Raw genomic sequence first — 12,125 nt, 5'->3', positions numbered from 1 at the left:
CAATAACGGTGAGTCGTTTAACACCACTGCTTGAATCGTTATATAATATTCGTCTTATTAACTTACAGGCGGAGACAAGTTAACGAACTAGATCCTGCTTTACATATGGCCAACAGGATCCTCCGTTGCTGTTTCCTAAAAAAGCCTTTAGTTGCGAGGCCGTCGTTATAAACACGCAATCAGGAAAGAAAGAGAGCGATATCGCAACGCTCGTCACATTTTTCATCTTATTGTAGCCATGGCCATAGGTGATTGAGTAGCCTTACCAATATACATATAAAATTTTTTTTCTAGTCCGCCGGCAACTTCTTTCCTCCACAAAACCAAATAATCCTTTGGTAAACTGAAGGGAAAGTACAGAATTTAATGTACTAAACAGTTGCAAGCATGATAATTCACCTATATTTCGTACTTCTTGGTTCCAAATGTTCTTGTTCAGTTTGGTTTACCGTAAGGCATTACTTTTTGCAGTAGTGAAGCGGTGCATCACGTTCGTACACAAAACTAATGCATCAGTTCTAATAGCTTCATGACTTTCATGCATTTGCTTGTGGAACCAGCAGTGTGATCTCTTCTAGTGTATAAATTAGTGCACAACTGTTCTCATTTGTGATCTTATTAATACTTAAGCTGTTGACATGCAATGTAGTTACGCAGACAACGATTTTATGGACAATAGCAATATTTATTTAACATGCTGCTTAAGCACCCTAGAACAGACAGTGTACATGTGTTCTGTAGTTGCAAACCATTGCAATATATATGTCACACCTTTTCGAATTTCATATTGCAAAATTGTGCTTTTTCAATTTCTGATGCAGTCAAAATTTATGTTCCAGACATCCAGTAATGAGGACGGCACTAGTATAATGCAACACACTCCACGCACTAAAGAGAAGCTGCTGCCTGCTACAACAAGGCCATTGTGTGGCTGCTACTACTAGGTAAACAACACGTGGTTCAGAAATAAATATGCTTGATATATGCTGTATTGGCTTGCTAGTCTTGAGATACATGTCATTTGTTTGCAGAATATAAGAATGTTTGTTCATGTTTATCCTTCAATATAATTTTTTCGAACATAAAAGAAAACACTACATGAGTTTGGCTAATCTGTGCTATATGTCAGGCGTCACTGTTCTGCCCCAACAGTCTATGCCAAGCACATCTTGGTCATCACAAGAGCTCCCATCTACACGAACAGGAAGGGGCTGGAGCAAAATGTTGCAAGGCTTTTCCAATACAAACAAAGAAGCGCATGCAGAAGAATTTGGATGAGTTATCAAGTCTGCAGAGGACTGTGTCAAGACTGAAAAGAGCTTCAGCCGCCTTTATACCAGCACGGACATTTGGCCGAGTCATCCAGGTAACTCAAGAAGGACTTTCTAGAAATTCTTCGTGTTCAGATGCACCTGCAACTTCTGACCAAGCATGGACGACGCTGGCCAAACCAGTTCCGTCAGTTCGCCCTTAGCTTCCGGGCCATGCCAATTCAATTTGTGCCAAGTGTAATTTTCTTTCTATAAATGCAAGCTTTTTCATTGCCCATTTTCGTTAGAGATAATTCATCCTCATCCAAACATAAAGGTCAAGCGATTCTTCGCTGATACTCACTACCAGTCACTATCTAGTAGCGTAACATATCTGTAGCAGTATCTTCTAGTGTATGTTGTCATACACAATTCCTCTCCTGAAATAGCTGATGCAGCATCGGCATGTGTCTCGCATTAACCTAAACACCGTGTGCTATGCACCATTTTACTTTTCTTGATGTTTTTAGCCTTCAATGCTTGCAGAGCTGAGTGGCTTCTTTCTTGAATGCAAGCTTTCTCATTTTCCATATTCCTAGTCTCTTTGATGATTGCTCTTCTTCCTCTATAGCCTGGGTCGTTGCGCAAGCTACACTGAAGCGATTGATTGCAGAATCTGGTTTTGCTGCCCCACTTGGTTGTGGTCGCCGTGTTACGTTTCTAGGATGTGGGGGCCTGGTCAGCTGTGTTGGTAAGCAGTCTATCGAGGTAAGCGTTTGCTCCTGCAGTCCGCACAGTGACATGGACACCCAGTATACACGCACCGTGGTTCGTGCTCGCCATTCGCCCTTTCCTGCTGGAGCAATGGGCAAATTGTGCTTCTAGCCTTTCTCGCCCGCGATTAGGCATGAATGAAGACCAGCATACGTGCTTACATGGTTCGAAGTGTATGAAGTGATAGCCGTATGGGTGGAAAGGCCCGAAAAAATGGCTGCCGAAGGTGATGTCCACGAAAGCGACTTGTCCATATTGAGGCAAAGTGGGACACCAAGTGTGAGCCACACATTAGCGGCCCACGAAAGAAAAGAAACGTGCAGGTTGGGAAGGAGTTAACGCTAAAATGCCGGGTAGTCCATGTCGCTGTGTTGGCCGCAGCAGAGGCCTGCATCACCCGATTTCTTCGCAATGCAAGTTGCTCATTTTTAACGGTGACTGCCGCTGCAAACAGGTGGGACACCCTGTCCAATCTGTTTCCGCTGCTGATTGTCGCTCGTTACCGGACCACCGCGTGTTACGAAGGCAAGCACTATGTCTGTATGTAGGCGGCTGCATGTACCGTAAGAGACCCATGTACGTGAATGCTCACTGTTGCCATATGGTTCGTAGCCAATGTATAATGTATTGTCTGAACCCTAAGCGGTGATTGATTGCTGTTTAATTTCGCTGTTCTCTCACTAGGTTATAGTCGCCGTGTTATGCTTCTCGGATGTGGCGGCCTGGTCAGCTGCTTTGGTAAGCAGTCTCTCGGGGTAAGCATTTGCTCCTGCAGTCCGCACAGCGACATAGATTCCCAATTTACACACACCGTGGTTCGTGCTCGCTGTTTGCCCTTTCCTGCTGCAGCCGTGGGCAAATTGTGCTTCTGGCCTTTCTCGGCCGCGAATAGGCACGAACGGAGACCAGCATACGTGCTTACATGGCCCGACGTGTATGAAGTTGATAGCCACATGGGTGGAAAGGCCCGCAAAAGTGGCTGATGAAGGTGATGCCCACGAAAGCGACTTGTCCATATTGAGGCAAAGTGGGACACCAAGTGTGAGCCACACATTAGCCGCCCTCGAAAAAAAGGAAACGTGCAGGTTGGAAAGGAGTTAACACTAAAGTGCCGGGTAGTCCATGTCGCTGTGTAGGCTGCGGCAGCAGATGCCTGCATCACCCGATTGCTTCGCAATGCAAGTTGCTCGTCTTTAATGGCAATTGTCGCTGCAAACAGGTGGGACACTCTGTCCAATCCGCTTGCGCGGCTGGTTGTCGCTCGTTACCAGACCGCCATGTGCGACAACGGTGAGCTGTTTACGAGCTCGAGTCAATGATTGCAGCGTATCTCGACATGCAAATTTTATTTCTGCTATTGCAAGAGAATGTACACTGCTTGTCTTCTGCCATTAAAGTTGCACGTTCCGTTCACTCACTTGTCGCTTGTTTGTATGGGCGTCAGCAGAGGCTCTTTGGTCTCTTGGCAAATAGGACGCACCAGCTACGCGGCAGCCAAGGCATTGAGGCATGCCGCATAGCCAGCAGGGCAAGCATGGCGCGTACCAGCGTACGCTACCGGTGAAAAGCGGCCTTAGTGGATTTTGCTCTGAAAAAACGCACTTCCGCTTCCTGGTTGAGCAGCGCCATCTGGCGTCCACCTAAGTAAGTTCCATGCGCTGCCGCTGCTTATTTCCGTACCACTGCGGAACGTACAGTTTCCCTTCTCTACAGTTGGTTTTTTATTCTATGTCCTCCCTTCCACCACTCACCGGTACAGGGGCGCTATAACGTAAAACTATTCCAAACTTTTCTATTCCAATTCTGCTATCAGTCCTCCAAGATTGGTCAAAAACTTTTTTCTACCACCCCCACTTCACCTGCCTGTCACGCGACGTCACGAAAACCGCGATACCTCCCCATCTGATATGATGCGTACACACTGATTATGCATGATTTGACCGAAAAAAGAAAAACAGCTATTTCTGATTCGACCCCTTTTCGCCATTAGCCCTCGGCTATTGGTAAAAGGTTTTCAGGCTGCAACCACTTCACCTGCCTGTCACGCGACGTCACAAAACCGCAAGAACTCACCGCGTCAAAGTGACGTGTACGCGATAAAGATGCATTAATATGCCGAACAAAACTGAATTTTCTTCGGAATAGCCGCAGGCTGCCCCGTTCCGAAAGGAATAAAAGATGGCTGCCGCCGATAGCTAAGACGCTGGCTACTTGCACCTGCCGGAGAGTATGGGTGTATTTGCGTATAATAAAACTTCTTGCGTGGCCCTGTAACGTTTACGAGCACTTTCGGCACGTTTACCCCCTCATTGTGCCAACTCTTCTTTGCTGAGGGTCGGTTTTAGCGTCATTCTTGAGCTTCCGTTGCATGCCGCCGCGATTTTCGACCAGCCACCGCAAGCTAAGTAAGGGAAAGCCGACCAATCGTAGACACCGGCACCACCCTCTTCACCCGGTTATCGACTTTCAGTGCAGTGGCTCGGCCCCATCGAATCCCTCTCCACTTGAGCGTTCTGCTCGCCTCTTGTCAGCCAATTAGATACGACAAGCCGCTCAGTGTAGACAATGTTATTTGTTTTTCAAGCAAACAAAAGTGACCGCCTATGAACGAGGAGAGAGTTTGATTGGTCTGTTCAGACAATCCTGCGGGTGGTAAGCCGGTGCTCGCGTTGGTGTTTACGCAAATTTGACGTCAGGAGAATGGAATAGAAACATATTGGAATAGTTTTACGTTATAGGGCCCCAAGTGTGCGCACCACACACAAAAAAAAAAGATGGAGGACGCTTATGTTTCGCCTTTAAGAGTGGAACGCGATAGCATTTAAAGATTACTGACTGCTTCCCACGCTTCCCGGCAACTGGAGCGTATGTAACTGTAATGCTTACCGGGAAATGGTGGGCGCGAACGCTATGCACGAAGGTGGGCTTTCTGGTAGAAACGCGGCCTCTTTCGTGGGTCGCGATGTGGCGCAAGCGAGCGCCATCTGGTGGTATTGCAAGGAACCGGGCGCGCCGCTGTGTGGCCCCCGAAATACTCACGCGCCGGCGCGCGCAAATGGCGGATGCCGTAGCCGGTCTATGATTGGTAGAAACGCTGGAAAAGGGGTTTCTTTGAGTTTTCGCGTAACAGAATTATGTTTTCTCGTATAGTGAAATCACAATCCGACGCTATCATGTCTGTAGGTGGTGTGTAAGCCGTAGTTTACGATTTTTCTACGTATTTTAGTTTGAGAAATTGAATTGCTGATTAGCTTTCTTGCACCATATGGAGAGCCTGAGTATGGGTAGTTCGAAAATCTTTCTGCCGAAACGACGTCCGAGGCCGAATTTTCTGGGACACGAGGCCCTTAACGCTATGTCGTGAGATGCCGAATTTTCTGGGACACAAGGCCCTTAACGCTATGTCGTGAATAGACGTGCTCGGTCGCGCTGGCGCGCTATATTGCTCGCAGACCTCTACTTGCAGATATAACAATGAGCCTTCTATAGTATCAAGCTGAAAAGGAGCGTAAGAGTGCGAAGAGTCTGCAGACATTACAGATGTATGCGGTGCATAACCAAGTGGCGGGGCAGGAGGCGAGGTCGACGAGATACGCACGGCCCTGGAGCACGAGCAACGGCAGAAGCGACGCGCGGCCCAAGAACGGCGGCCGCTGAACAGCCGGTCGAGGCCGAGCGGCGCCGATTGCAGGGCTGCCACTTGCGGTACCCAGACGCGTACTTCCAAACACACTTTGTGGAGACGAATTTGGTGCGGCATGTAGCATCTGCGACCGCCTCTTATTCCGATCGAACGTCGTCAGGGTGTCGCAGCCCGCGCATGTGGTGCTCTTGGAGTAAGCGTTTCCCCAGGAGTACGGGAAGTTCGTTGGGGTTTTGAGCCACGTGCAGGGGGGTGGAGGGGGGGAATGCTTTGCATCGGTTTAGATGATCACCGAGGGCGGTTTCAACCGCAATTCTTTTTTCTGTTTAAGGAAAGGAGTTTCTTCCATAACATCACAACCCCGGGTTGTGGTACGATGTTAATGTACAATGGATATAACGCCAGCGAAAGAATGCCTAATGGTGCTCACATGTGATGCTTTTCTGACTTTTCTTCTGCAGACGGCGTGGGAGGGGGCCCAGACGTCCCTGTACGCGGCCGTGGATGATCGCTTCGCAACGGACACTGGCTTTTATTTGGAGGAGTGTGCGCGCGGCATTGTCAGTTACCGGGCAATTAACAGAAAGTGTGTGGAGAACACATTCGCCCGAACCATCAGCCTCTGCCATTTGGACCAGACCGAAGTCGAGAAGCTCTTCGAGCTTCCTGGCGGACGGGCAGCGTGATTTGGTCGATGCCGTCATATCGCTTAACGTACCACGCAGTGGCCAGCGTCTGGCTTTAATCCTGCCTTGCTTAAACATTCGCTTTACTGGTACGAGCCAAGCTTATAACATGCGTCTGTACTATAGACAAAGTAGACACGAAAGAGCGGGCCGAATTTAGCTAGCTTATTCATCTGTGTGCCGCATTAGCTGCTGACTGCGCCGAGTGACTATGGCAGCTGTTGTTAGAAACCGCTCCAGTGTCCGAGCGGTACCGTGAATGCGTGACCGGCACTCCACTTCTGGAAACACGACTACCGTTCCGAAAAACGATGCGTTATTCTGCGAATCACAGATCAAATGAATACATTATGTAGATTGTGTAACCTGTCGACATGTTGTAGGAACCATGACGTTTGCCGCGTTGATTGGTGTAGATACGTTAGAGAAAATAATGTCATTTTATGATGGGTTTCTTGAACACGGTGTACGCCCGAAAATAAGAGGGACAAGAAAAGAAGGCGACTCAAGTGCTCGTGTGTGTCGTCTTTCTTGCCTTGTTCTTCGTATTTTCACGCCAGAATGAACAAACTGTGAAATATATTCTCATATAAGATTCAGATAATAAATATATCTGCCCTGCCGACGTGACAACCGGTAGCCTGCTAGTACTTTTCATCATACGAAACAAGAACGATAACTGGGTGAATCGTCGCGCCATATTGACGAAAAAGTGCGGCGTCATGGCTTACTCTCCATTGCGTAAGATTCTTTTCCGCTCAGTAAACTACTTAAGGAGTTCACCTCCTCCTCCTCCTCCTCCTCCTCCTCCTCCTCCTCCTCCTCCTCCTCCTCCTCATCATCATCATCATCATCATCATGATCATCATCATCAGCAGCAGCAGCATCGTTTATTAACCCTTAAGGACCCTTAACAGGGCATTACATTAAGGGGGGGGGGACAGTATTGAAATTACATATAATGGAGAGAATGATATTCAACAATGAACCAACTACGTTACAAGTACAGAGCGCACACAAAAAAGAGGGGTACGGTAATGAGCAGTGGAAAACACAAGACAAAAAAAGGTAAAACACAAGGATGGGATGGAGCAAGTAATTAGGGATAAGCTAACAAACGAAGAGATACTTTATAATAAAAGATTGACACCCAACCGGACATTTAAATACAAGTCAAAGTATACAAAGCATAATGTAAATCAATATCTTCTGTCGGACAACGCCTGTAACATAAAAATGGTGCGAGAAAACAAAAAATGCGTAGATCAAGTTATTTAACGAAGAGTGAAGTTAAGGGCTGCCTCAATTTTACTGGATTTCTCTCAAGAGCAACTGCTTCGGGAAGGCAATTCCAGTCTTCAATCGTTGCGGGAAGAAACGATTTGTTGAATGCAAGAGTCGAACCATGAATGCGTTGGACGCTGTTGGAGTTGAACAGGCGGCGAGAAGTTCGAGCTGGTGGCAGTAACAGTGTACCATGCAGGTGAGAAAAGTTGTGATATAGCTTATGGAACAGGCTGAGTCGTGAGATCCTGCCTCTTGCTGCTTAAGGGGGTAGTTCAAGAGATTATTTATTGTGGGTTACGCTGACGTGTGTATTATAGTTTGATGAAATAAATCGGGCAGCACGATTTTGGAGCGACTCGAGAGAGGTAATTAAATCATCTTGGTAGGGGCTCCAAATGGGAGAAGCATATTCGAGTTTGCTCCTAAAGAAGGTTTCGTAGGCTATTTTTATTGCCGGGAGGGACAGACGTAGCGTACTCTTTAAGTAACCTAGCGACCTTGAGGTATCAGTTACAACATTGGAGATATGCTCCGACCATGTCAGTTTACTGTTAATGAGGACGCCTAGGTATCGGTAAGAGCTCGCATGTGATAAAGCTGTAGAATTAAGGGAATACTGAAAGATCAGATTAGATTTTTTTTTGCGTGAAACAACCATGCATTTGCACTTTGAGGTATTAGGCTCCATCAACCAGCGCGAGCACCACGTTTCGATTAGGTTTAGGTCGCGTTGTAGTAATGATTGATCACCACTGTTTGAGATTCGACGATATACAACGCAATCATCAACAAAGAGGCGAATAGATGACGTTATTCCAGATGGCAAGCCATTTATGAAGATAAGAAAGAGAAGCGGACCATGAACGGATCCCTGAGGGACGCCGGATACTACTTGGGCTGCTGTTGAAAGCTTACCGCCAATGACTGTGAACTGAGCTCGTGCTGTTAGAAAGCTTTTGATCCATGACAAGATAAGCGGGTCAAGATTAAGACAACTGAGTTTGGCCATGATACGACGATGAGCTACGCGACCAATTGCTTTTGAAAAATCAATGTAAATGACATCGGTCTGAAAAGACGAATCCAAGTTCAAGTTAAGGTCTGTAGTGAATTCGAATAATTGTGCTCGACATGATAACCCGAGGCGAGAGCCGTGCTGCTTGCGGAAAAAGAAAGGATTATTATCGAGATGACTGGCGTCTTGGGAATATATGATGTGTTCCATTAGTTTGCATGCAACGCATGTCAGCGATATAGGCCACTCTTTGCTGGTGGTCACTTGATGCAGAGCCGAATTCCAGAACATTCCCTTTTGCAAATGGAGCAGGGGCGCTCACTAGTTGACGGGATACGCGGCTGCGACCGACTACGCAGGTTCCACAGTTCGCGTCCTCTCGCGCCAGCGTGGGGTGACTTTGACCTTGGCCGCGCTGGACCTGTTCCACCATGAAAAACAAGCCTACATGCAAGAATAATACTTGAATGTAGGAACCCGCCTGCATACAATACGGCGTCGCTGCCGCGCCTGTGTGTGGGACGCTAGTGAGTGCGTCCACAATTGCGAGCATTATTGACCGTAAACGCGCTTTGTGCCCGACATGTGTGCTGCTGACTAGTGCACGTGGGCCAGCAGAGCATTCTCCCGGACATGGTTAGGGGTGCGTAAAGTTCGTGTCATCTTTATTTCTCGAGTCAACAAGGAACTAATCCGTCTTCACGAGAGTGACTTCTAGGGCATTGCAAGAGCGTTGTGGTGTTTCGGCACATCCATTTGTGTTTTACTGTGTTCCATGTCGCACGCTGAAGTGTGTGTTTAGCGGAAGCAATGGGCTGTAGAATATATATGCCTGTGAACATATTGTGTTGGTGCTTGTGGGCGCTACGCTATGCCTGCTTGCTTTGCTCTGGGTTGCGGTTCAAGGAATAGCCGATGCTTGACACAAGACCGGCCACTGGGCAGTTACCCGAACCAATGCCTACTCTAAATACACGCTTGGAACATGAGCCGCGAATGAGCTGCCCGTTCCCGCTCCCGTTCTCTATTCATTTTATGCCAGTGGCCAGTGCCTATCGCGGTGGGTCGCTTGTAGCCACGCCGACAGTCGCATGGCCTCTGAAATTGGGCGGCGAGTGCCTTCGCATCTCGGAGGCCATAGTAGCCGCTGCACCAGCGGTGGTCATGTGACTCCAGGCAGGGCTGTGGTGAGCGATCTACCGCGGCTCATCCTCGCAACTAGCGGCAGGGCGGCTTCTATGGGAAAGCAAGCGACGTTCTAGGCACGTAGTTAAAGGAGGTGCTGCCTGAACTGATACCACAGATACTAGTCATAAAGCCATGTTGTCGAAACGCGCTGTGAAGTTACTTCCGAAACCGGACGATCTCCCTTTTAGCGTGGCATCAGGTTGAAATTCTACATTTTCTCATGCGGTTACCACTGCTTCACCAAAGCTCTAGTTCAAAAGGGCTGTTAATTTCTCTTAGACTTTTCAACCTTAGCATATGCAATGCCCATCGCGCACTGCATAACATCCCTGACGCCAAACACAGAATCTATGTCGACGACATATATATGGATAAACAAGGATTCACCGGGCCACACACAGGACACATTTCAACGGGCCGTTGACACTGTACAGGAAGCTGCCCTAGAACAAGGCCTCCGGTGCGCCCCAGAGAAGTCGGCGCTCCTTCTCGTTCACCAAAGGAGATGGAGACCCCCTCCCCCCGTCCCTATAATCACCCTCACCAGCGAGATCACCCAACACCATCAAAGGGACTGACAAGCAATTTTCATGGTGCCCATTTATTACAGCGAACTGTATATGGCTTACCGATTCGTCCGTCCGTCTGTCGCCTGTATGCCGAAAATTCCTCCAGCGCCACCCCATGCGCAAGCGCGAAAAAAAAGAGAGGCGCGCGGTTGACTGCGCCAGTAGTGAAGTCGTTGTTCTCTATCGCAGCCGAGCGTGCGCAGCAGTTTCTCTCCTACTCCTAAATAGATAGGCCATGCGTCATACGTACCCCTGAAGAGCAGGCAGCTTTCGATCAGCAACGCCGCGAGCAGAACCGGGAATGAGCTCTCCGTGCTGATGGTGCAGCGCGGGCAAAAGAACAAGTACATGCAGCCGATCGTAAGTAGCAACTGCGTACCGAGGATCCGCCAGCCTACCAAGCCGTCGTTTAATGAACCGTTGGCACTAACCCAGTGATAAACACCGGGGCCGCACGTTTCAGCTTCGCTGGTTAATCATCTGTACGGAGTGCTTGTGCGGTGATATTTTTTTGTGCAATGCGGGATAGCTTACCGGTCAGAGTGCGTAATCATGAAGTGGTAACGGGGAAAACGCTGTGGAACAATTTTTCTCACAATTTTTCGATCTGCAGTTAGGATGTAGTCGTTCACTGGAAGCAAGCTGCAAACAGTGATAGGTAATCGCGATAGCGATTATGCGCTGGCATTAGTAGGATGCAATCGACAAGTGCAGCCCTAGCTGGCAGAAAACAATATCTTGTTTATGAAGCCGATGTTGCTGCGATTAATGCTTTACGAAGTTTAAAATTATTTCTCGAATGATAGCTACCTGATTTCCTGCTTTTCTGCCCAACTGCTTTGGCCATTAACCAGCCAGGAGCGTTTTTCGGCCAAGCCAAGGTAAGTTCTCGAAAGCGAAACGGCACTTTTACACGTGACACAGAGTTCAGCGTGTAATCGTAGCCACGCTTGTGTTAGTATTGTAGTGCTGGCGCCCATTTACAACACAATTAGTCGATGACATTTTGTATCTCACAAGGAGACCACACACCTCTGGTCACTTACTTGCAAGCTCGCGCGCGTGCAACAGCGTGCGCGCCGCCATGCATTGTGGGACGCGAGCGCTGCTGGTTAGCGTGCACTTTCTTTACTTCACAATACGCATAGAAGAAAGCCATAAGAGTCTAATAACATATGAACTGCAATCTTAAGCAATGAGTATGCTGTGCTGAATAGCAGCGAACTTATATACAGTAGTCACATAGTACTTCATCCGAAGTACCAAGATTTCACCGCCTGGCCGTGCCACTTACTAGCTGTTGAGATTTTCTTTGCCAATTTAAAATTATAATTCCTACTTAAATCGCGAACAGCATGCTGGATTCTGTCACTATAAATCATGGCCAATATTCTGGCCTGTTGTCAGTCCCTTTAAGGTTCTGTGCCTCAACTCGCAGAAAGGTGGAGCTCCGGCCAGCACAGCAGCACTTGCTCAAACAGGGCGAGCAGATTCTGTATTACTACTACTACTACTACTACTACTACTACTACTATTATTATTATTATTATTATTATTTGTTTTGAAAACATATACACTAGACAGGAAAGGGAAAGCGATCGAGGAACGGGCTTGCAACTGCCACCGGAAGGGGCACAACGCCTGCTTACTCATTAAAACTTCTTTCTGGGCGAGTTGGTACATAATTGATTTGAAAATTATAACAGCGCTAAC

At 47.8% G+C, this 12,125-nt stretch overlaps 1 protein-coding gene across 1 annotated transcript in view; it reads left to right on the top strand.

The window, feature by feature from the left end:
- Positions 1 to 6,986, top strand: part of LOC126542920 (retinol dehydrogenase 12-like) — a 136,044-nt gene extending 129,058 nt beyond the window's left edge. The window contains exon 7 of the mRNA XM_072286104.1: positions 6,129 to 6,986. Within this exon, the coding sequence (XP_072142205.1) occupies positions 6,129 to 6,353 (225 nt within the window). The 3' untranslated portion in view covers positions 6,354 to 6,986. The remainder of the gene's footprint in view (positions 1 to 6,128) is intronic.
- The last annotated feature ends 5,139 nt before the right edge of the window (positions 6,987 to 12,125 follow it).

Source organism: Dermacentor andersoni, chromosome 2 (genome assembly GCF_023375885.2).
Source record: "Dermacentor andersoni chromosome 2, qqDerAnde1_hic_scaffold, whole genome shotgun sequence".
Taxonomy (NCBI): domain Eukaryota; kingdom Metazoa; phylum Arthropoda; class Arachnida; order Ixodida; family Ixodidae; genus Dermacentor; species Dermacentor andersoni.
This window is presented reverse-complemented; position numbering and strand designations above follow the sequence as displayed.